Genomic DNA, 26,439 nt, shown 5'->3' with positions numbered 1-26,439 from the left:
GCTTAGTAGATTCCCCGCTCGCATTGTTCGTGAAGTCTTCGTAGTCATTAGCGTTCAACGAGGGCTGTTTGAACTGTCTAATGTACGTCGCAGACCACTGTGGCGTGCAAATAAGTCATAGATAGCAAAGTTGATCAGTAATTTGCCGCAGGTTGTTTGTTTTCTCCGTGGATCTTGTTACTGTAGCCATGATTTCGCCAAAATACTAATTCAATTGAGATTAATTAGCCATGTGAAATATAAATATGCCATGTGCAAAGCTTGTGTGTGGTACGTCATAATTTGATAAAAATCACAATAATAGAACAGGAAACTTACACGAAGTGTGATAATCAAGTTTATGGAAAATCCCAGACCGTAAGACTACTTTTCACATTATTTATAGATTTGATGTTATTTTTCTTCCCATTGAAAACAAATGTTACATGATAATCAATCAATCCAGATTTTTTAGTCACAACTGAACACACCACAGGCAGAAAAATAAAGATATAAATCATTATATTTGCACTGAACAATAGCAGTACTTTTTCAGTTTGGTGTCGTGGACACAGTGAGACTGATCACCGTACAGGTTAATCCGGCTTATATCCCCTGTCAGCTTGAATAAATCTTTAGTTTCGACATGGCGAACTGTTGCTTCAAACTGGCCATCACCGGGAACCGACGTAAACATTATCTGGTAGTCGGTAACAGACTGCTCTTTATCAAGCAAATTATGATTGTGTTTTAAGACTTCGGGATTCATAACGGACCGCCACGCACGATTGATAGCTTTCAGTTGTAGTATAGCACACATACTATTATTAACATCCTGGTTGATGTGGTCCACCGCAAACACGGCTGCTCTCCGGGCGATTTTATCGTGTACGTCGAGTTCGACTTGAGATTGGCAGGTGCACCAGTGAGGAGCGATTGCTGCCGACTCGCATGTCCTGTTGGTGGATACCTCAGAGAATAAACTCAGGCCTCGCTCTGACTGGTGATGGTCTGAGGATTCTTCAAAGCTTTCTGACACGATATCCTTCAGGGTATAATAGATGTCAAAGGGGGTTGTAAGTCTATGCGCATTCAGGTTAATATTTCTGGTAGCCTGCGGATATCTCGATTTAAAAGACATCGGCAAGTGAATAAACATCATTGGCAACCTTTCCTCCATCTTACCAACGTAGGTATTACGTAAACCGCCAAAACGTATCCCATGGTCGCTGAAGAAAAACAAAATTGTATTTTCTAGAAGATTTTTCTCTTTTAGGTTTTGGAAAAATTTTAAGTAAAGATAATCGGATCCTCCTACCTCGTTTATTAAGTCATGACTGATTTTGCTTAAAAATGCGTAGGCAAAGACAGATTTATTTTGATTTTGCTCCAGAAAATCAGACATGTAGTCCAGAACAATGCGTGTTTCCAGACGGTCTACAACACAATAACTATTCGTGTTCCAGATGGACTTATCTCTAAGCATGGCTAAGCTAAATGGTCTCAAGTAGTAATCTGTAGGTGGTTGACGGAAACCAGCCTTAAGGTAATTAAACGTACCGATATGTGGAGCGTCTTCGGCAAGAAATGTCGTATATCCAGCGGAAGAAAACTCTTTCCACAAAAAGTCAATATCATCCAGAAACCTATTTCTCATTGTAGATTCATCAAACGGCACTTCGGCGATAAACTTCCCGGCAAGCAGCGGAACAATATTGACAAATGTGTTGTCCGCAACTTTGTTGTAGCCTTTGTATTCAACACTTCCGAGAATCTGCGTGAGAAAGTGGCGTGTTCTGTTCAGCTGTCGGATCATGTTGAGTTGCGAAACGGAGTCCACGCCCACGAAAACAACGCTTGGTTGTCCATTTGAAGGACTTGCTTCTTCTGTGTACACTGTCTGATTTTCTGTAGAAATGTTTTTAGGTAACACAAACGCGTGGTAGTTTTTGTACATGATCTTGCCTTCCTTGTTAAAGCAGCTAACAGAAATATACTCATCGGATACCTCAAAATCATTTTCAAACTTTATCGGTTTTGAAAGAGTGAAATCACCATCTGAATTTGGCGTGCGTGTGATAACACTGTATGAACAGTGGCCGAAGATTGGTGAAACGATGCCTATCTGTGATTGGTTGATTCTCATCCAAAGTCCATCCTGGACAGTTAAGGAGAGCGGTACTTTGCCACAGTGTAAGTCAGGAACTTCCTGCACAAACTTCCGGATTGACTCATCGTAGGGATCCAGTTCGGGAATGGTACACCCAGGCGTGTACACCAGGTAATTCTTTTCAAGTGTCTGTTTGGCAGGGATCAACCTCTCAGTGGATGTTAGCAATGAATAGAGCGCAAGCACCCCAATCGCCGAGAAACAGAGTGTTAGGAATGTGACCAGTTTTCTTGGGTTCCTCGATTTCAAACCACCGGTCCTAACACGGATAAAGAGAACACAGTCATGTGATTAGAGAAATAACGATTACATGTGGCTATGTGCAAAAATATGTTTTTACGTGCTCTAACCCAGTTCCAAACAGCTTAGCTTGCATACATGTAACGAGTTTATACAAACCGAAAATAGTAAAATCATTACCCGAGTGTACATATGTTTGTTACCTGAAAGTTTAAACAGGCAAAACCATACCAGGATTTGCAAGAAGTTACCAGAAAATGCAAAGCCATCTTAGCCGTAAACATTTTATAGAAATATTTGCAGATTTCATGGCAGCTTCGTCGTCTTGCAATTGAGAAAGTCGGTCACCCCAGCGATGTTCGGGCATAGGAGACGTTTTTCCATGTTTGTCGCCGTGGAACGGGTAAGGTTATAACATAGCTTCAAAACTTTTCCAGAACCGTGTTGGTTCCTAAAAGGTTCGAATTTTATAGAATTTAAATATATCAAGCCATAGTCCGTCAGTCTAGTCCAGTTATTGAAGTTCCTGAACGCTGCACTCCAGTTTTAAGGTCAGGTCAAGGTGCCGTTAAGCTAGTGCTGTTTTCGTGACCATTTCCTAACTTTCATTAACCTACCTTGTACATAAGTACATTTTAACCACATGTTCCAAAGCTTTATTTTAGTATGCAGTAGAAAATGAAAGCATGCAGTAGAAATAGTGATATAAACGACTACTGAAAATGGAGCGGCTATTTCATTGGATAAGCCGTACATGCTATCTAATTCTGATCACTAAAATGTTTATTTTATTGATAAACATAAGTTTGCAAGTTTCTATAACCTTCACATTTTGTATGTCACAGGCATGTTGTATGCCTCTAACAGAGCTTGACATTTTTCTTTTAACGATGCCATTAACATCGCATAAAGCAAATTCGTAGTGTGGGTGCTCGCATCGAGAACGGAAGGACAAGGCAAAAATCGAAGTTTCCATCATTCAGAAATCGATAGACAACAACTATTGCATGATCGCAGCTCAAATATAACGACATATTTATGAAGGCCAGATCATGAGTTACGATTTATCACAAGTCATATCGTCCTAGATCTCTTTCTACGCTTTAAAATATAATATTACGACATATTTATGATGGCCAGATCAGCCCTATCGTCCTAGTTCTCTTTTTAAACGCTTTAAAGTATAATTTTTTCAAATATCCGGAGTGAAATAAAATTCACGAAACCATATTTAGGCCATTTTAATTTTTTTTTGACCTCCAGTAAAGTTTTGAAACTTATGGTAAAAATTGTACTTTACTTCGGTTCACCACGCAAGGAAACACCGCATACGATACAATTTGCGTCCATTGATGATAAACTTAGCGAGAAAATGGAAGAACGCTGAAAGAAAATGTCAGGTGACCCGCTAAACATGACTGAAGACGCTTAATTTGCATACAGGTTGAAGATAAATTCTCAAGAATGGTATTTGGAATTCACATACAAAAAGCTTAAATCAAGGAACAGAACGATTCAGTCAAAAGTTTCCTATTTAACTAGAGCATATGTCGGTCTATAACATATCAAAGTTTCTTAAATTTCCCTTTAACCGCCGTACGTTTAAGCAGAGAGGGGCAATCACTTACACACTAATACACGTATTGACACATAGCAAAGTTTACGACAACAACACCACCCACACTTAACTGCCCTGACCCAATGCAATCCGAAAACTTGTAGTATCAACTGGATAATACTCTCAACTGGCACAAAGAACCGAATTCGTGCCCCATTGATTGATCACGCTACCAAATGTATATGCATTACTGTACACAAGTGTATGCATTCTATGTGGTAATAGTCATCTTTCTTTTTTTTTTCTCTTTTTCACCAGTCAGAAGACTAACATTTATATGCAGCCGCGCTTTAGCTCTCACCTCCACTCGCACATTTATACATTTACTTCTTCATTAAATACATTATAGCTGCTATTCAATTTGGTTTTCAATTCACGTTCCGTCCCAGTTTTATTTTTTTTTTTTGGCAATATATTCTTCAATTCTAAAGTATTCAGCCAGTTTATTAAGTAGATCTTCTAAATATATATTTTTTGTCTCAAACATCCAATTTTCCTAGTATAAGTAAAGTGTTTGTTATTGTCTTTTCTTTGAATAAGAAAAACTACTGTGGCATTGTCGATTTTGCACATAGAGTTGCACTCCTGCTTTAACCACCTTTCAAATCTCGGCCAAAACATTTTAACTATCTCACACTGGATAAATAAATGTTCAATGGTTTCCTTTTCTTTGTTACAGAGTTCACAAACGTTATCATCTTTTCTATCAGTTTTGTACAGATAAGATTTTGTAGGACATATCCGGTGCAAAATTTTATATCGAAAATCTCTTAATTTTACATCTCTAGTACTTTCAAAGCGAGATAAGAAAACACTTTTTACATTAATATCATTTAGCTGTAAGATATGCTCCCATTTACTTAGCAGTAGTGTATCACAGTCACCGCCATTCAAAATATCACAAAAACACGTGTACCTCACTTCACGTGTTGAAGTACACAGGATAAGCATGTCAGTATTCAGTTTTATATCAATTAAAACTCCGAGGGTGTATTTTTTACTAATTTATTGTAATCTAAAAATGTACATTTTATTCCAAATTTGTCCTTAACGTCATTTAAATTTGCAAATATCACCATTAATATTTATAATGCCCCTAATATATAACATCTTGCTTTTATACCAATTCTGAATGAAGAACAATGAGTTTATAAAATTTGAGTTGTACCATAAGTGTCCACCTAATATATTTCTCAGTGTTCTACTTTCGATTTTTCCACAAAAACATTCCCACGCTTCGGGTGTTTCAATCCAAAAGGGTTTTTTATTGCCTGTATGATATCTTTGACGTATCTCCCTCCAACAGCCTTCATCTTATGCCAGTGTACAGGTGTAATCGAAATTGTTTGCCAGTTATTTTCTTCAATAACAAGCCGTCTCACCCATGTTAACTTTAAAGATTGCATAAAAGGCATAATATTAATCATCCTTAAACCCCATAGGCATAATCTTTTCTTATAGTTGACCTCTTTATCCTATCAGGCACCGTCATTCCAAAGAAATTTATACAGTAAACTGCTAATTTCTTTTAAAACATACAACGGAGGGCAAGGTAATAAAAAGAAAAGATCATTTTGGGAAGTGCCAAAGATTTGATAACCGTTATTTTACCCAGGAGGATGATGTTTCTCTATCTCCATTTTTGTAATTCTAGTTTTAATTGCTTTATTCTTACAACACAGTTAATTCTCCATACGCTGTTGAAATCCATAGTTGAGAACAGAATACACAATATGTTTAGTTCATTCGTCGAGTCCAGCTTTATGCCCTGGCATAGTTTTAGATTGCACCCAGACAAACAGCCTGTCTATCTACACTGCTTTTGTTTTTTCTATATTAATTTTTGGCCCTATTTGTAAAGTGTTCTGGGATCCATCCAGAATCCGTCGTCAGAGTGTCGTCAGCATACTGACTTATTTTATGTCTAGTTCCATTATGGTTATAACCCTTATTTTTGTCATTAACAGATGGATACAGGTTTTTCAAATAAATATTTCGTCTTGTATTCTATAAAATGGAAACAAATCCTCGCCAGTCTGAATTAGTAGTATTAGTAGTCAGAATTCTTATCATACTACAGCACACCTCAGCGCACAACAGAAATTATACGGCAAAATCGGATCTCCTTGTATACAACCCCTACTAATTCAGATTGGAGAGGATACTTTTCCATTTTGTAGAATACAAGACGAAATATTTATTTGAAAAACCTGTATCCATCTGTTAATGTGATTACCAAACCTCATTGTTTCCAGTACTTGTTTAATAAACCTCCATGATATGGAGTCAAATGACTTTTCAAAGCCAGTGGACAGATGCATCCCTGGAATTTCACTATTCACTGTTTCAAACATAATATTGTAAATTAGGCAAATAGCTTCATTTATGTATCTACATGATATGAAACCTTTCTGGTCCTCGTGAATAACATTTTGCAATGCTAATTTTAATCTATTTGCGATACAGGAACTAATGAGTTTGTAATTAACATGCGCGAAGTAATTGGCCGCCAGTTGTTTTTTTAATATGACGCAGAGTATTGGGCTTTGAAATACACGTTATTATTCCCTGTTTATGCGTGCATGACATTTCTCCGTCTCTGAAAACCTCGTTTGCACCTCTGACTATAAATTATCCTATATCTTTCCAAAACATCTTATTAAACTCATCAGGAAACCCATCCATTCCTGGACTTCCTTTATTATTTGTTCATATTTTTCAAACACTTTGTTAATTCGTGTCAAGTTATTTGCCCCCTAAGCTGTTCTGCTTCAAGCTTTGTTAATCGACTTAAATCCATGTTGTCTAATGCAGTTTTAGTACCTATTTTATACCTTGCATTTGAACTCATGTATAAATTTTTGTAAGATTTTTTTGTTCTTCTGAAATCTCGGATGTTTTAAATATCTCGTTTCCATGTTCTAGTTTAAGTGTTGAAATAGGCTCATTCGTTTAATTTCGCTTTTCTAAAGATAAAAAGTATTTGCTCGGTTTTTATCTCATATTCTAAATATTCTAAATCATTATGCAATGAATCTGTTTTTGCCTGAGATCTGGGTATTCTGTTTTCAAATTATCCAGCCTTGTAAGCTTTGTTTTGCTTTTTTCCTGGTTCTTCTTCTACTGCTAGTATTTCGCTTTCCAGTTCTGTTTCTCTACACTTTTATATATAAGTATATTCAGAAAGTGTAATCCCTATAAAACGATAATACTGTTACGTAGTCCACTTTCTAAATGACATCTATACCTATCTGATATATTCACCTTTGGGAGTGACGTTGTTTGTGATCATCAGAGGGTTAATGTATGTTGCTGTAAAGTCTACCGGTCACCTACCTTCTATTTTTGTGGAAGGCCCGTTGGTCGAGCGGTCTAGAGCTAAAGTGTAGGGGACCACAAACTAATCAGTTCATCAATACAGCGCGTCGATCTCACCTGTCTTCTGTGGTCGTTAAAGTTCTTTGCCGAAATCTGTCCGTCACGTGACCAAGCAGATTGGATCATTGGATCAGCTGATTTGGCTTTTAGTAAATTCTGGTTTGTCGGCGTCAAGCCTCCTTTTATAACGATGTTGGATCCCTTTAGAGCTTTTCTAACCTTCATGACTTCAAGCTTATGTTGTCGAAATATGAACTTGACTATCACCCCCTCATGGTTTTGAAGTCCGGTCTCACCGGACCCAGCCTGTGTGCTATATTGGTGTCACAATACGTTAATGACAACTTAAGTTTTGGACTGGAAAATTTCAGCAACTTTATCTGAACGCTGGTCAATTGTCTCAGAGACACTGTCCTCCTCTACCCCATAAATTCTTATGCTTTGTTTCCAAGGTGTATTGTTTCAAGTTATTCTGCCTAGTTTCCATACCGTGTAACTATTCAAACCGTCTAAACATGTTTCTTATGTTGTCCCGATCCCTCTCCCACTGTATACTCAGCTCGCGTATATCCTCCTTACGAGTGTTATTTTCTTTCCCTAAGGGTAAAACTTCTAGCCTCTTGCTGTTCAGTTGGGGTACTGAGTTTGGTTACAATTTGTTCTTCTGTTGTTTTTTTTTCTAACTTTTCCTCTGACCATGGAGTTCAGCTTAGTCATTATGAGCTGCAGCTGACCCACTATTTATACCCCACTGGGCGACCCTTTATACCCCGGCTGGGTATTGCTGATGATTAGTCCATACTGTATTGTGCAGGTAGTTCCCGTCTTCGGTCTTTTTTACATTGTGGCTTAGGTGGGGGTTATTTCAAAACACCCCTCAATACATATGGGACAAATACTGAAGGCTCGAGTTTATGCTTTAGTTGAGTGCTGGGTTTCGTCAACGCCACAGCAAAGCAGTAAAAGTCGTAGAAATTATTTCGACGCTACAGAAAATTATGGGGCTAAAACACCACCTAGGCTTCAGTAGAGCTCTTACAAATAAACTGAATCAGTATGTATTGGACAGAAATGGTGCCACATTCAGTTAAAATCAAAACAGTATTAAAACACATGTAGATAATCAACGAGGACGAGACATGGTTGAAGGTTTGCACAACACCGTGATAAAAAATTTTACCCATATCTGCAAGCACCAATTTTCCAACGGCTACCGACCAATATAGGATACACAAAGATGGTGACAGAGTGTTTTTTTACGACAAGGAAAAAGGAAGCGTCCAGTGATTGCAAAGTACGAGAGAATACTAAAAGCAGAAATGAGAAATGCAGTAAGGGGGCATCAGACAAGAAGAAATAATGGCCTAAATATCTTGATGAAGTAAGTGATGAATTATTGTTTAAATGTGCGAAAGTTCAGTAAGTTACTTAATGAACGCAGAACAGAGTTATATTTCCTTGACATTATTCAAAGGAGAAAACTTGAAAAAATGATGAGGAAAATAAATAGTAGTTATTGTTGTTAACACGTAGACATTATTTCGACTGTACGGAAAATTCTGAGGTTAAAGTGCTTCAAATGACTGTAGCCTATTTTATAAGTCACCTGATCAGTGCATGCATGCTTTTGTATATGGCCAATACACGAGTAATGCCTCCCCGTCTTCATCGAGAGATGCAGGTCATACCATATACATATGTACCAGTATGGACACCATTCGTCATAGACATGTATTCGGTGTATATAACAACGGGAGCCATTTGATTCGTACACGACGTACATCTCAATAATGTCATCGGTATTCAACTTTACATTTGGTGCAAGTCTAAACTACCATATTATATCTTTCAAAACATTGAAGTATACTGTAACAAATAACAGTATATTATACCATACAGTATACTATATTATATTATATTATACTAAAGTTGTACTGTACTATACTATGCAGTATACCGACTTCCCCGGTCTTACCAGCAAATCCATCATCAGCAGAAGCAGCAACGACACCCCCAACACCACCCGCGGTCGCAACGCAGCAAGAAACGAAATCAGCTAGAACGGCGGGTCCCAGCAAGTCCAGAGACGAACAAGTCAAAGAAGCAGAAATAGTGGAAGACTCGAGTGAGCGCCTACCAGCCCAACCCATTCCAACCCTCTGACTATCTCCTGCTTACTACCACCATTTCATTTCAATCGGAAAAGTGCGGGGGGGGGGGGGGGGGGTCAGCGCCGGACTTGTACAACTACCGGCTCAGCGATAGAGCCATCGACGAGTACTTTCACGCTATCTACGATGACCAGCCCACAGCTTCGGTTGCATACTACGCCACAAGGAGACAGAGAAGGTGCATACCTTTTACGCCAGCACCAATAACACCAATTCGACTTCCCATATCGCGTGAGGAGTTGGGCTGATATGAGTGCACTCCACACCTAGCTCCCAACCACTGACCCGCTCATCTGGGCTCCAACACGAAATGGACCGTGGATCTCCTGACTAACGTGTTGTTTATTGTCCACAAACTATACGATCAGTCCATCGGAGGCTTAAAAGGGACTGCATGCGTTAGTGAGACCTCATAGGGACAGTTTGTGTTTATTTCGGTGTTTGAGCAACCCCAGAGACTGGGAGAACCTGTCCCGACATTACCATCGAGCTTATCAGGGGGAGGTACAGAGGGAGCCCAGGCATTTCCGCGGTGTTCCTCTCAGTGCGCAGGACATGGCCGAGAGCCTATTCGACGTGAACATCCATGTGTACCAGCTCGACTGAACTCATTTATCGCAGTCCGCAGCGCTACGCTTCCACCATCCCGTGAAACATGGCCCGTTACGCCCAATCCTACACGCTATGTTGGGGAAATTCCGTCCAGTGATGGGTCCTCCAGTTGAGCCAAGCGGTGATGTCTGCGTGGAGGGGTGGCAATTAGTAAGAAATAAAATATTCTCCCCGGAGACGGGGTGTGTTCTTGCACACGTCAATGAAGATGGCCACCCAGAGTCACGTGTTGATGACGAAGGCCCAGGGTTCGTCATTCACTAGGCGAGGGAGGTCATCCCCCAGCATGACCCGAGTAAACGCGTCCGCCTGTAGGGTTCGTCGCCGTTGCGCCGTGTCCATGGTGTTTAACTTAACTTAAATTAAATTAAATTAATTGACAAAGTCACAGAACACGTTACGGCTTTTGTCTACTTCTATGACATTGCCGAATTTGGCGTAGCACACCACGAGGTGGTTTCGCAAACCACTGACGCAACAACAAATCTCAGACGCAATTCGCCTTTCTGGACCAGGTTCAGTTGGTGATGGTAGTGGAGATTTGGTGACAATTCGAAATAAAACAGCCTGCTTCCTTTGGCGAACGTTGTGCGGAGGATGTTGTTCCCCTTCTCGTGAAAGAGGTTCCCTTTCCTGCAAGGCTATCTTATGATTGGCGCGGTGCGGGTCATCTTTGGAGTCTGTGACATACCACGCTTCGTCTTCCCAAACGTTGGAGGTACTGTATTTCTACTATCCCATATTCCCAGTCGCCACTCAAATACATGGGCTGTGGCCTTTGCATGTTGGGGAAGTAGTGGGGCGAGCTATTACTGGACAGCGTCACATGTTGGTGGGGTGATCTCCTCCTACTGACCGTCTTTTCACCCCGCGCAGAATTTAATACAGACTCCTCTTCCGCGGAGGCACAATGGCTGGAGACGGACGCAGTTCGGGTCGCCGCTGTTGTCGCCCCATGGGTCGGCGTAGTAATAGTAATGGTGGTGGTGGCGGTGCTTGTCGTGGGTAGCGAGACCGGGCGGGCAGAAAAGGTGGTGTGGGGAACTCTTTCGACTAGGGTGGTGTGTCCATCTTTGCCCGCACCCACTAACGCCAGCGACCCACAATGTTTGGTTGCGTACAAAGTCTCGCGGGTGTCCATGGCTTTCCGCCCGTGAGCGAAGTCCTCCCGACCCGTAGGTTGGAAGTGTTTCATGCAAGGCGCCATTGACCAATTCGATCATGTTGTTATCATGTTGCTTTCCATGGACAGTAAGTTCTACGCTGTCCGTCCACTTCGTGGGAGGACTTTGTTTGACGCCTTGGAGAAGCAGGGCAGCATTCCACCGCAAATGTTGGGGACGCTCTCTAAAATTTCCGCTTCGCTTAAACGACAAGTAGACTTGACTGCGGGCCGGCTTGTTGGACTTGGGTAATGCGCGGCTTGGTATTAATCTTGAAACGCACGGTACCGTTGAAGGGTGGGGTGATATCGCTGTGTTTTGTCATCGTCCGAGAGGGTCGTGACGAGGAGAATCGATGCCATCTCTTGGTCGAGCGCGTTGAGGGATTTGACGGTACTGGGCACGCGGTACATGGAGATGGGTGGCGGCTGCGTGAGCGGGCCTAAGAGCCGCAGGTCAACCAATGCCATTTTCTTGCCGTGCTCCATTACCGCACGGTGGCATGCATGAGGGCATTTCCGAAAGTTTCCATGATGGAGCGAGGGGAGGGGGGGCACATCGCTGAACAATGCATCATTTCTTATGCAGAGGAACACTTGACCAAGGTGCGGTGACCCGTCTAGTACCGCTGTAACCTCGCCTTCTGTGCCCGCGTAAGTGGCACACTCCCATTTAACACATTCTTCGCACATACACACAAACGCCGAAGTAAACCTGCATCGGAGCCGCGCAGAAAGGCACATTGAACGGCAGGGATGGCTCGAGCCAGCCGGAACAGCAAGGACGCTGACGTTGAAACAACTGATTCGACGGACCGTGCAAACGAGGTTTTATGACTTGGGCAGGCGGGCGTGCTGTATTTCTCCGGCGAAGATATGGGTGCGAAATCACACAGGGTCGGGTGTGGTTTGCTTGAAATCAACCATGTCATCCTAAAACGCCTCGCGCAGGTAATGCGTCTACCCATGAACCATCTCATTGGCAATCGTGGTAATCTGAGACGCGTCGCGTGGGTTTTTAAACAACACCAATTAGGGCACGTTAACACTGATGATGCGATAATCTTTGGTTTTGTTGAACAAGTTCGGCACAAAATAAAAGCTGATATTGCGGTGGTGGCTGCCTTTGTCCGCTTCGGCCATCAAATCGTCCACGACGAATAACGTGCGCTGCCTGGGTCGAATGCTGGCTGGGCTGGGCACGCCTTCTTCAAATCGCACGTCCGGTAGCGTGGCGTACAACGGCTGCTACTTCCCGTTGTACCAGACGAGACGTTGCAGGGCTACCTGGATGAGGGCTTGGGCTTGCGCCACCAGCCGTTAAACAAAGACGGATTTTCCACATCCCGTCAGTCCACTAACGATGCGAGTAAACGGGTGCCTCCATCGCACATCCATCGTCCGAGAATCTGGGTTAGATCGTGTCTTGCGTGCCTGGCGAGGTAGACTGGCTGCTCCGCGTCAAATTTGGCTGGGATGAGGCGGGTGGGGAAACGGTGATCGGTTCCGAGGTCGTCCTCGTCGTGTTAGGGAGTGATTGTCGGTGTCGATGCCGGGTTGAGATGAACTGGGAGGTCCCGTCAAATTCGACCGGCGAGTCGTGGGTTGGTGCGAGTCGTGGGTTTGTGGGTACCGGTGTGGACGTCATGTTCATTTAGCCTTGTAAAAAAATGAAGGGCGTACTGGTCTTGGAGGAGTCGAGCGCTGTGTTGTGCGGCCAACCCAACTACCATACAACTCCGATGTACACGAGAAGTCCGATCGCGGCTGCCACGTTGCCTTTCTTCTCGCGCAGACCTTGTATGCACTGATCTATTCCTTGAAGCTTATCGGTGGGAAGTGACAGATGGCCCGTCGTCGTCGGGGTTAAATACGTTTGACGTCCGTCGCCGGCACTCAAGAATTGAAGCTGGGTGGATAGCCGATCCAGTTCACCAGATCACGACATTCCTCGATGGCGTTCCGTCTGTAAGATCTTCTTCACCAGATAAAACTTCACCGACCTCACCGGTTGCATTTCGGTCTCGTAAAACGTCCCGGCCTACAGTTCCCCGTTGGCCCTCCAGTGTGTAAACGACAGGCTGATGTGATGGTTGCGAACGACGAGGAACATTTCCGTGCTCCTATTAGGGAGGTACGATTTTTTAAACTTCCCTTTGACTACTGATACGCCCGAGATCACCGACACGGTAACGGTACGTCATTCGTTTGCCTGTGGGCCGACTGTACAAGGCTTGACGCACTTCTTACTGATTCCGCAAGGGGACTTCAACAGGGGCGCTCGGTATACTCCTGTGATACGCTCGATTGTAGCCACGGACAAGGGAGGGAAGGCGATTGTTGTGAGCGGTGAAATACTTGTGCAAGCGTCCTTTCAAGGTACGGTTAAACAGTTCTGCCACGGAAGCTTTGGTTGAAAGCGTGAAAGAAGAAGACCCCGTTGTCCCTACAACTTCAGTGCAGGAAAGTGGATAACGGTTGTCGTCGTTCTCTTTCGCAAACTCTCCCATGGCGACAAGGTCCGCCTTCCATTAGCTGTCTATACCCCCAACCTAGGGCCGGTTACGATGGTCGCCGTCGAGCGGACCAGTGGAGCGTGTACATGCCCTGTTAGGCCACCAAACCAACACGTTGGCCGACTCACTTTGACTCCTTGTTGACAGGTTGCGTTAAACAAGGGCTGTATCTCGCTGTAAGCCGCTGGGCTGTCGGGCTCGTAGAACAATGCATGGAGAATGACATCGACAGGGTCTTGGTCGCTGCCCGCGAGAGTGCTCTGACCCCACCTCCTCCTCCGCCGCCGTCGCTACTGGCGAGGTGGCTGACCGTCGGTGCGAGACATGGTACATGTCGTCCCTGTGTGCCTGCAAGGGTAGATATACAGTCATGGAAAAAATTATTAGACCACCCTTGCTTTCTCCCATTTCTTGTTCATTTTAAAACCTTGCACAACTGAAGGAACATTTGTTTGGGCAAAGAAAGTGATGAAAACAGAAATAGTTCATAAGGGTTTTATTTAAGAGGTGATATCTATCAGTTCTCTGTGACTTTCTTGACAATGACCAAAATCACTTAAGTTCATACATCTGTAGATGTGGCAACTGTATTCTCAAAAACATTTTGGCATTTCATTTTTTCTCCTGTCTCCTAGTCACGTAGTCACATGGCTCTCATTCTCACACGGGAGTTAGTACTTGATTGCATGCCCATTGTTTTTGATGACTGCAGCCATGCGCCTTGGCATGCTCTCCACCAGTTTGTTACATTGCCCTGCGGTCACAGCAGCCCATTCCTGTTGCAAAAATTCGAACAAATTTGCTTTGTTTTTGGGCTTGTGGTTCTCCATTTTGAACTTGATAATATTCCACAGGTTTTCAATTGGATTCAGATCAGGTGACTGAGCAGGCCAATTCATGGTTCGAATGTTCCCGTTCTCTATCCAGGTTTTAACTGACCTTGCCGTGTGGCAAGGGGCATTGTCCTGTTGGAAAATCCAGTCATTCGAGCCAGGAAAGAGTTTAGCAGCTGATGGAAGAAGACTGTTTTCAAGAGTAGCTCTGTATGTGACTTGGTTCATTTTCCCTTCACACAACTGCATCTGTCCTGTTCCACCCATACTGAAACAACCCCAGATCATCACTGATCCACCCCCATGCTTTACAGTAGGAGCAAGGCAGTCTGGTTTGTAGGCTTCCCCAGGCTTCCTCCTAACCAGTAAGTTGGCTGGAGTAGGCATCAACTCAAAATTGGATTCATCACTGAAGAGAACTTTAGCCCAATCATCAACAGTCCAATTCTTGTGATCCCTCGCAAAACGCAAGCGGGCCTTCCGCTGCCTCTCGTTGATGAAGGGCTTCTTCCGTGCCCTGTGCGACTTTAGACCAGCTTCAAGAAGTCGGTTTCGAACTGTTCTTGCTGAACAAGTCCCATTTGTTGACAATGCCCACTCATTTCTAAGGTCTCTGGAGGTCTGACGACGATTCTTGATACAGAACCGGATGAGTGCTCGGTCATCTCATGGGGTAGAAAGACATTTCCTGCCTCGACCAGCTAGCAGTTTTGTAGTACCATGTTCGGCTTGCTTTTTCTTGGTGTAATGAACTGCTGTCTTAGAGATCTTCAGTTTTTTGGCCACTTGTCGCTCGCTCAATCCAGTATCCAGCTGTGCCAAGATGGCTGCCTTTCTGGCTCCACATAATTCTTTCGTTTTAGGCATTATGAGAGCTGACAACTACCGAGTTGTGCTGCGTCTTAATATATAAACAAGAGACCCCTATTTATGTAAGCCTACATGTAAACAGGAAACCACTCTTTATGTAAGTCTGCATGTAAATGGAAAGCATGAAATTGCCTCGCATACACCCTAGGAATAAAACTGACCTTAAAGCATATCAAATACGACAAAGTATTATGGAATCAGCTGGATTTTTGTCGTATTCATTGTAATCTTCGGTTAATACACCTTTAGGGTTGCCAGGCATTAAAATGAACAAGAAACCAAAGAAAATATGAGTGGTCTAATAATTTTTTCCGTGACTGTAGGTGTGGTCTGGCGGAATGCGCGGCATAGAGTGAATTGGCCTACCCCAGACAGCGTATTTTTTAGGATTCGAACCCCTGTGTTGTCGAGTTCGCTGGGGCTGCGAGACGGTCTTGTCCCCGCTGGGTGACTCACCCGTCATCCAGCCAGCTGTCTAGCCGTCCAGCACTGTCACCACAAGGGTGGACACCCAGGCCGGCACCGGCGCCCTCGCTGCCTAATTGCAGCCTCATGTGCCCTTGGCTGTGTATTACGTCATACTGCACCACACCATGGCGCGCCACATACTACAGTACAGTACAGTACAGTACAGTACAGTATAGCCTGTGCTTAGTGGGCGGACTCATCGATACGGCTCCCCCGCAGTACAACACGTTTTTGACGCAGTCTACTACTCAGACTGATTCACCGGTTGACACACATTGTTTCCGCTTATACATCAGTTACCTTTCAACTATTCTAAATATTGATACATGAAGAAATAGAACAAATCACGTAGATTCACAATGTACTTACGGTAACCTGCCTCACTGCTGTATAAACATCATATGTAAGGGGTTGATCGGAGCCCGAAAATTCCTGTCAGCCTAAGGCCACCATGTCAGTCTCCCGGGAATAGTCACCTTGCTAGCTTTGGAGTGCCATATATTCTGAATCCACCATTAGAGCTGTCCAATCTTCGGATAATGATTTGCTATACAAGCACATTGTTCGCGACACGCTCACTATCTTTCGCAAGCTATAGAAAAAGGATGTGGATCACGTGTAAATATATACATATTTACATATGTATGCGCATCCGCCCAGAACACGTGGTATAGATAAACGCAGACAACTTGGGTTCAGCTTAGGCGCGTTAGGAAAGGAACAGTGGCAAAAAGACAATCAAACAACAGCTACAGTTAGGTGACAAATCTCTTGTTCATTTACCTACTCATGCAATGGAAGAGGCCATACGTTGTAGTGCAGGAAATTGGTGTAAATGAATACAAAATTCAGATAAGAAAGAAAAGATTTTTTTCTTGTAAACATGCTGACATGCGCTACGTTGTGTGTATATGCATGAGTTACGGGACCTGATTAGAATGTACTAGGACATCTCTTTATTTATTCTACCACTACAAGACACCAGTCCACAGATTGGGTAATCCATATGGTTTACCATCCTAACTGACGTTTCTAATGTAGGATTGTGAGCGGTGGTGCTGCAGAATGTCGACGGTGTTGTACACCTCATAGCATTTGCCAGTAGAAGAAATAGTCAACCATTGAAAAGGAGTGTGCGTACAAATTCTTGGCTGATGTGATGAACTTTTCGGCAGACCTTCAGCTTCATAAACGGAGACAATAACTTTTTTAACCGCGGCCCAGTGGTAAAAAAAACTGATGTTGCAGTATTTTTGATAGTTTGTAAACTGGCCTTAAGGGACAGGTGATGTCATGACTGAGGTTCTTTTCTCTTGTCAGGGGTTGAAGCCAATTCAAGCTTAAATCCCTGCTGAAAATGTTCAGCTTGCAAGGGGAAAAATTGTTATTAGGCTTCCCAGCTGAAAGGTGGAAGACTATTGTTTCTGCTGAGATTATTTTTTCTTCTTAGAAAACTGCTTTTCTTATACTGACAGAAAACTGTGTTAACTTTTTACACAGTTCATTACTAAATCGTTTGGACTATCTTCTGGTGTATAAAACGTTACTTATCTATAACCCATATACCGAGTCGCCATATTGGAGAAGTATGGAAAATCTAGAATGTTTTACTTTTCCAGAATCGCTTATGTGATTGCTATGAAAATTGATATGCGTGTTTACACTACTGGGAGCACTAAGGTTGCAAATATTATTCAAAGAAGTGTAGAATATAATTAAAGACGCGGCAAAGGTGCGGCATAGAGAATAAAACCACAGCAACGAATCCAGAATCAACCCCCAAAATATATATTTAATGCATAGAATAGCGACAGTGTTGACAAGGGAAGACAACGAACCAACGACAGTTGAACGTTTAGACCTCTGTCATTAGCCCCGAGTTGGCTTGGATTTATTTTCAAAAACTTTGCAATTTGTAAATGTGGGAACATACACTACTTGCCAAAGTTGCCAGCATAACTCCTCCTGGTTGATCTCATTGTATCTGCAGGCATTTTAACTGGGTCGTAAGGCTTGAACAGAACGCAGAACCCATCTCCACTGGCCGTACATTTTGCCTAGCATTGCAGCTTGAGCTAAAGATTCCTGTAAATGATAGTAGGCTTACTGTACCAACAGTTAATTTATTTATTTATTTATTTCCACGACCATCCGCGGGCTCTGGTAGGCGTTCCTACGAAATAATATACTTCCCATGTGTCTGATTACCGGAAAGCAACTATAAATCGTTGGTCACTTGGGTTTTCCTCGCCAACATCCACAACCTTTTCTTTCTGCAATATACTGCCTAGCTGATAATACAAAAAAATACCTCCAACTTTAAAGACCTTGAGTATACGTGACCTGACACTGCTGTCGATAATGGCGACGTGCTGAAGCACTGTCAAAATTAAGTTTCACTAAACTTTCATTGGTTAGAAAAAAATATCCAACAAAAATGCTTGATGTCGATTTAAGACACTTTGAATACTAGTCTTTGATTGAATATATACAACCAGATGCTGTCTTTTTTTGTCTTTTTAACAATATTATCAACCTATCTGATGTCTTCAAACATGGCGGTTGGAGTTAGAATTTATCCGGCTTCCATTAGCTTCATGCTTGTGTTCATTTATTAGTGACGACTACCTGGAACTGTTAGCTGAGACGACAAGGAGAGATAAATTATTTGGTGCCCCGCAGAGGTATATTAAAGCCGGCAAGGGAAGTACCGAAGTGTTCAGCTATTCTCACCCAAATACTGCCTGTTTTAGAACGGAAGTGTGTGTAACCTTTGTACGGAGGTCACCGTTAGTTCACTGTTATCTGTCCCTGTAGCTACGTGTAGTCAGTATACAGACCGTTTGATCTGTAGACAGTCATGCTGGCTGCAGTTACATGGCTTTTAGTCTGAACCTATTAATAACGCTGTGCTGCTTGATGATGTTACACTGTCATGGCCTGTAACAGATACTCTCTTATGGAGAATCTCACATCCTTCTGTCTACTATCCATATGCTGAAAGCGTCACAAATCTGATACACCTGGCTAATTAACATATTTCAGATTGACCGTACCGTCGTAACCTGGGACATGTTGCTGTTGTATACCTTACTGTGACTGAACGAAGCGAGAAGGTGAATGCGGGCCAATTTTTACAAAATTCATTGATAGAGATCGAGTTTTAAGTATGGAGACTATTTACGGGTTATTTATGGACGAGAGTCAATCCAGGTATTGCTGAAATAGTTTGTAGTCTGGGTAAGCTATGTGAATATTAAAGAAGAGAGACCTCCACTTCGACCAATGAAAATTTGCTCTCGTTTACTCTTGCGGAGAATTCATTGTCTTATATGGATTACGTGACTTTTCACTCGTATCAGAAAACCTGTCGTCTTTCAACACAGAAAAGAATCGATACCTGCCAGTGGCCTGTGGTCGAGAGAGTATAAAATAGATTTGTTCTGAAGCAAATGGTAAAAAACCATGTGTACAGACCGCTTGGAAACCGTATAACTACACATAGTTCTTGTTCTTTTTGATTTATTTGAAAGTTGCATGTGATTGACACTAAAATGATATATGCTCTCTTTCTTTCACGTGAAAATTGTGCAGCTCTAATAATTAGAGAACCACCCAAAGGAGTTTGGATACGACAATTTTTAGCGTCTTTACGTGGGACAAAATGACCTAGTTGAATGTTACAATCGGTCACAGGGAGCAGGCTCTGTACTGTGATGTGACATTCTTTTTCACAGTATATTGATAATCGCCACATGTAAATACCTCTATTTGGTATTTAAGGAATATTTAAGATCTGTTGAACTTGATTGGGGTCTTTAAGAGACGCGTGTAAAACTCATTGTAACAGTTATTAATTAAGCCTTATATTGTAACCCAAACAATTATTTTAATAAACCTTGTAATGACAACTTTTATTGGATTAATATTTCATTAGAGATTACATGCGCAAGGCTTACTGAAATATTTATTTTAAGAAGGCAAATCCATACATTCTGGACATAAAGTGTCTGATTGAAATAACCATGAAAACTTCAGCACATTGCCCTACAGATGTAATTTCGCATATTCGCAGCTTCTCTATATTAATTAACACAGCGAAGGGAGATGTGGGTTTGGTGTTAATGATGCTGTATGGATTTGTTTGTTGGATGGGAGGGCGTCAGGATGGGTGTTTAGTTCGGTGTTCAGTCAATTGAAGTTTGTATCATTTTTTCAGCATTTTTTTTCAATAATACTAAATTCCCCCTGTTATTCAAACCTGTTCAAACGCCGATAAGTGGAACGCCGATCAAACAAAAAAAAAGAATATCCGGAAAACTGTTTGGGCAAAACGGCCATATTTGTCTACAAGTTGAAGGCAGGGATCCAAAAGTAGAAAATGACTTGTAACTGGATATGATGAAGCCTTATACAAAGTTTCAAATCAGTATGACGAACCGTTTTCAAAAAAAGGCCGAAAAATTATTTCGACAAAAGCGATTATAATCGTGTCTAAATTGGACTCATGGGTCAAAGCAAACGACCGGCCCAGATAGCACAGTTGGTAGAGCGTCCACTTCGGGAGCGGTAGATTCGGGGTCAATCCTGAGGCTTTGCGAGTGGGAGTGCTAACTTGCCTTCGGGAAGTCGTCTTAATGAAGCAGCACTAGATAAAAGAGAGGCGAAAATCTTTCGTCGTCGTATGACTGAAAAATTGTTAAGTACAACGTTAAACCCCTAGTGCACACTCACTCATTCGAAATAATTGTACCACGTTTGATTCATTACGTTAAATTGCTTGGAAAAAATGTATTAAAGGAGAAGAAAACATAAAAATGATGCCAAAATCAGATGATAGAGCGTCAATACTTATTTGCAAAAATAAGTATCTTTAATATTTTGACGGATTTTTTTTTCATGAGAAAAGGGTATTTGAAAATATTTTTGTATGGTGGGTATTTGGGATTATTCGTTGTTGCACAAAAATGTTCTAAATAAGGATGTGATGCTTGTCTAATAAATTTATTTGAATGTAAATTTGTTGTTTATATCGAAACATGTGCATTTAACCTAAATTATGATAATATTTATGAACATATTAAAAATATAATTATGTTCCATATAGAGGTTTAATACATTTGTTAGCTGAAAAAAAAACAAATTCTAGTGCAAAAATATTTATTACACCTATGTGACATCCTCATTTATGACATTATTAAACAAAGACTACAAATACCAAAAGGTGGTCCCAAATACCCACCATACAAAAATTATTTTCAAGTGTCTTCTTCTCCTTAAGGAAAAATCGGAAAAAATATTAAAGACCACATTTAGGAATAACTTTTCGCACTCTTTCATCTGAACTTTATGTCATTTATTACGTTTCTCCACCATTAACATTGTCCAAGTTGGACAAAGGGTTCCGAAACCCTAACTTAATCTGTGACATGACTCTAACTTAATCTGTGACATGACTCTAACTTAATCCGTAAAGGCATGTGCCAAGTCCAAATTCATTTCTGTCATCCGTTTTAAAGAACACTTCGGAAAACTGTGTGCAGAGTTGATGGCTTGGAATGATTTAATGCAGTTAATTTTCACACAATCATTCTTATAATAATATTTCAATAATTATCAATATGGCCTATAAATGTGTCTTACTGAAATAACATCCGTACGATTTCAATAAGGGTTACCAATGCGAAGTAATCCGCTGGTAGCTAATTTTTCCCATCAGTCGTAACTAAAAGCATAAAACTGTCCATGCAATGAAAAGTTAAAATTGGTAAATTACGACCACAATAATACCAAAAAAGAGATCATGATGTAATAAATAAATATTTTCAAACTAATGGATGACTTGATTTGAATAGCGATTTTAATTCGATTGAAACTGCACTATAAATGCACCCGGATATGCGTGTAGCCCTGATTTAATTTGGGTTGTAAGTCAGTGAAGTAGTAGAACAAAGCAAACAATAATCCCACCAAAACATTATAAACGCTAATGGGCTCCTATATGCAGCGGGGCCTCCGTGGCTCAGTCGGTTAGGGCGCTAGCGCAGCTTAATGACCCAGAAGTCTCTCACCAATGCGGTGGCTGTGAGTTCAAGTCCAGCTCATGCTGGCTTCCTCTCCGGCCGTAAAGTGGAAGATCTACCAGCAATTATTGAGTCCGACGTAAAAACGACAATCAAATAAATAAATAGAACTGAAATATTGACTTTTTACCTGCATCATGTGAACATATTACTCAAAAAATTAAAAATTTTCTCTTCTTATTATTATTATTATCATCATTTTGTATTTGTTTATTTATTTCTGTAAATATATTTGTAACGAACGTATTGTTTTATTGCTACAGGTTTTTCAATATTCTATTGTATGTACCGGTAATCATTTTAATTGCATTTTGATTATTTCAATACATTATTTAAACTTAGCTATCTGGTGTTGTCATTTTGTTTGACCAGTTCTTAAAAATACACTTTATTGATTCATTTAATCGATAGTCAATTTACCCTAAACTCGCATTAGAACCTGTCTGTTTACTGCTGCGGCGACACTACTCTCGTACAGACAAGAAACCTACCTAAAATATCATGCAAGATAAAGTGGTTTGACACAGAAGAAAGATCATACTTTGTTGACAGGTGCTGAATGACTTGAAATCTTTTTTTTTTGTTTGCCGTCATAACACATCATTTTTTGTTGTGCTTACTTTTTGTGAAACATGGCGTTAACAATTTGTATGGTAACATTACATATCCAAAGTAATTGCATGTCCTTTAAAGCCTAGCACACCAAGAATTCATCAACACCCAGAAAAAAAGAAGAAAAAAAAAAAAAACATTTCTTCCCAAAATAGATGAAGAAAAACATAAAGATCATAACATTTATTAGCGAGGTAAATTTTAATTTTGTCTTCATCTCCATACGTTTGTCTAAGACTACAAGTGTTGTACTGCAGTACAAAAACATAATTAATCGAGCAACACGGAATTGATGGCTTGGAATGATTTAATGCAGTTAATTTTCACACAATCATTCTTATAATAATATTTCAATAATTATCAATATGGCCTATAAATGGGTCTTACTGAAATAACATCCGTACGATTTTAATAAGGGTTACCAATGCAAAGTAATCCGCTGGTAGCTAATATTTCCCATCAGTCGTAACTAAAAGCATAAAATTGTCCATGTAATGAAAAGTTAAAATTGGTAAATTACGACCACAATAATACCAAAAAAGAGATCATGATGTAATAAATAAATATTTTCAAACTAATGGATGACTTGATTTGAATAGCGATTTTAATTCGATTGAAACTGCACTATAAATGCACCCGGATATGCGTGTAGCCCTGATTTAATTTGGGCTGTAAGTCAGTGAGGTAGTAGAACAAAGCAAACAATAATCCCATCAAAACATTATAGACGTTAATGGGGATCAAATGAAAGTTACAATTGCGCAATTGGTGGAATTTGGTCCAAGATTTGGCACCCCGCAAAAATTAGGGGATATATATTTTTGAGGTTACAATTGACATATTTACTACATAAATTTTAAGGAAAATAAGAACTACTTTGTTGGTATTTACGGCATTTCTTCCAGGAATTGACAAAGATAAACATAAAGATCATACCATTTATTAGCACGGTATCAGCGATTGAGTTAATGGTGAGGCTAGGATGTCAGGTGCCATGTGAGGTTAGGATGTCAAGTGCCGTGTGTCGCGGCAAAAGCTGTCAAATGTAGTGACCATGCAACATCAGAAAATGTCGGAACTTTAACGCAACGGAAACTGAGACTTTACCACACTCCATTTGTATTTTATTTACGTGAAATAAATGAGTCATATTTAAGCAGACAATGTCGTGTGTGTACGCTGTTGTTAAGCCATTACTCTATAGCTCTCATTTGTATCATTATCTCTGCAGATGGACTTCTTAAACACACTGTTTTGCCACAATGTACAATCTGAGAGAAAGCGTAGAATATAGATGTCTGTTTTCACCAGTCATAACACAGCATTGAACAATTGAATTTTGCACACCTATCCCCCACCCACCCACCCCATGACACACACAAGCACACGCACGCACAATCCCTGTCAATACTAGATGGCAACATCGCCTGAGAAGTCAAACAATATTATCGGTATCATGTACTGAAGTTGTCTATTAAATAAAACATAATTTTATATTCCAGACATAAAACTGGCCTAAATTTTAATTTTGTCTTCAAAATAGTCTAAGACTACAAGTGTTGTACTGCAGTACAAAAACATAATTAAATCGAGCAACACGGAATCAATCATAATACGAACTGTAGTCAGCTGAGAAAAATTTCCAACCCAAGGCCTGTATTTATTAAAGTAACTTAAGACTTAAGTCATAAACTGCATGTCCTTAAAAAGCCAAACTCAGAAAAGAAAAGAGTTCAAGTTGTGGTTAGAAAATTGTCCTGCAGTACAGCATCGGTGTACAAATTTTAAACTTGCTAGAGCAAAACATTTTATTTGTAGTTGAGTTTGAATATTTGACTTAAGTCTTAAGACGTTTGATAAATACGGGCCCAGGACTACTGTAATCTAGATGTTGCCAAAGCTTTGGTTAAATGGCTGCCTGTGTTGAATTTGCGCCATACTGATAAATGCGATGTACGTACCTTGAAATGAAACCAGGTGACTGTATCTTTGTTTCCCTGCTACTGAACTTATACATGATAAAGCTTCATAAAATTTTGTTCACTGTTTATAGAAACGAAAGCAGTCTGCAGAGACAAAAAAAATTAGCGGACATTATAGAGGTGATGGTAAACTCAGCAGGTAGAAATGTGCTATGAACTTGATTTGTAGCCACGTGACCATGTCCGCCTCGTTCCCGTCGAGCAGGTGTTTTTTCTTCTCTGCTCCAGTTCGCAACTAATCTTCCAGCGTCAGGCAGGAGACCTAGAACAAACATAACACGTTGATACATTGCGATAACCCAGAAAACGGACTGATTATGGTTGTAGACGATAAACAAGGCATGCTTGAAGCTCCAAGTTCTTATCTCAAATTCACCAGGCTTAATCGTGATAAACCCTGACACTGTATAGTAGTATGTAGAATTGCTCGGAGGAAGTATTATAAAGTGTGATCAGGTAGTAATTCATTTGGCGGGAACGAATGGGCGAAACGTTAAAAAAAAATTTAAACAGGGGAGTAGTCTGATTTATTTTGTAAGGATTTTTTTCCACGTAGTAAAAGTCCGCTTCGGGAGCGATAGATCCAGGGTCATTCCTGGGTCGAGTCACACTTAAGACCTTAAAAGAGGAAGTTAGTAGGGATAGTGCAACGACTGGTTGACCCGTATCAGTATAATGGCTCGGGTGGGGCAGCTTACTCAGGCGTCTCAGTGAGGCAGCACTAGATAAAAGAGAGGTGGAAATCCGCCCTGCAACAGGGAGGCACATTACATGCACTCTAAGGAATCCTTCGTCGTCATATGACTGAAAAATTGTTGAGTACGACGTTAAACCCCAAGCATTCACTCTCCACGAGGTAAAATACACTTGAAACTTTGGACTCTACGGTGGCCTTTTCCGACCATATGGGACGAGTGACGTCACGTCGAGTTTTTGCACTCAGAGACTGCCAGAAGCATCACTCAAAATTTAACTACCTATAAAGATGGATTCATCAACCGAATGAACCTTGATACCTTTTTCATGCAAAAAATATGAATGTGACATTACCGATACCTTCTGGGTCCGAACAGACCATAATAAAATCCAATGTATTGAAAGAATTGCTGTTAAAAAAAATGAAAAGAATTTTGAAGATAAATCTGTAACCCAGACTTTAAGTTAGAGGTAACGCTATAGTCCCATACAAGAGGTTTCTTTACTTTTTATAGGAACTGCTGTACCTCGCGAATGATCCCTTTTTTATTTTTTCTGCAGCAGTTCATGTACTGTTTCTTGCAGTTCTGCTCGCAAAGCCAAATGACACACGTAGCTAACAAACACTGCAGCGTAACAGCTGAAACAGATGTGCTTCTATCCTTGAAATCGGCTTGTCAAGACGATCACTATATCATTCAAACCCATGCACTTGATTTAAAGTTAAAAGCTAGCACTGATTCATGCAAAGAATATGTATGTAATTGTTTGTAGACGTATTTCGGTGCTAATAATAATAATAATAAATAATAATAATGCGTACTCTTTCAAGTGGCGACACCGGGGTTCCAGCGGTTATTCGACGGTTGGAAAATGTATTTCTTAGTTTTATACTGGGATCATTTGCAAACGATGTATTCGCGCATCCAGTTTAGTGAAGTTACTTTCTGTCAAAGCTATGCTTTGTCCATGCATTTACATATTGAATGGCGTTGCCCAATGTCTTTATGATCATTTGTTCGGATCATCACTTAGGTTTCTATGACGTT

At 40.9% G+C, this 26,439-nt stretch overlaps 1 protein-coding gene across 2 annotated transcripts; it reads right to left on the bottom strand.

Annotated features, from left to right (window-relative positions):
- LOC135468876 (uncharacterized) lies at positions 1 to 24,870 on the bottom strand. Of its 2 annotated transcripts, XM_064747337.1 has the most exons (3): positions 24,674 to 24,870; positions 1,540 to 2,408; positions 995 to 1,208 (listed from the first exon to the last, which is right to left on the bottom strand). In XM_064747337.1, exons 1-3 carry the CDS (start codon positions 24,727 to 24,729, stop codon positions 1,138 to 1,140), a joined length of 996 nt encoding a protein of 331 aa, XP_064603407.1. In that variant the 5' UTR covers positions 24,730 to 24,870; the 3' UTR covers positions 995 to 1,137. The 2 variants fall into 2 exon arrangements, with proteins under 2 accessions (XP_064603406.1, XP_064603407.1); XM_064747336.1 differs by having other exon boundaries at positions 1 to 2,408.
- Positions 24,871 to 26,439: the final 1,569 nt, after the last annotated feature.

Source organism: Liolophura sinensis, chromosome 6, assembly GCF_032854445.1.
Source record: "Liolophura sinensis isolate JHLJ2023 chromosome 6, CUHK_Ljap_v2, whole genome shotgun sequence".
Taxonomy (NCBI): Eukaryota; Metazoa; Mollusca; class Polyplacophora; order Chitonida; family Chitonidae; genus Liolophura; species Liolophura sinensis.
Note: the sequence above shows the minus strand (reverse complement) of the source record. Positions and strands in the feature narration are given on the sequence as shown.

Excerpts from the sequence above, each read along its gene's own strand:
- LOC135468876 (XM_064747336.1), bottom strand. The coding sequence starts at position 24,729 with ATGTATAAGTTCAGTAGCAGGGAAACAAAGATACAGTCACCTGGTTTC. Across the intron at positions 2,409-24,673 it reads TCACCTGGTTTCATTTCAAG|GACCGGTGGTTTGAAATCGA; the intron begins GTACGTACATCG and ends TATCCGTGTTAG.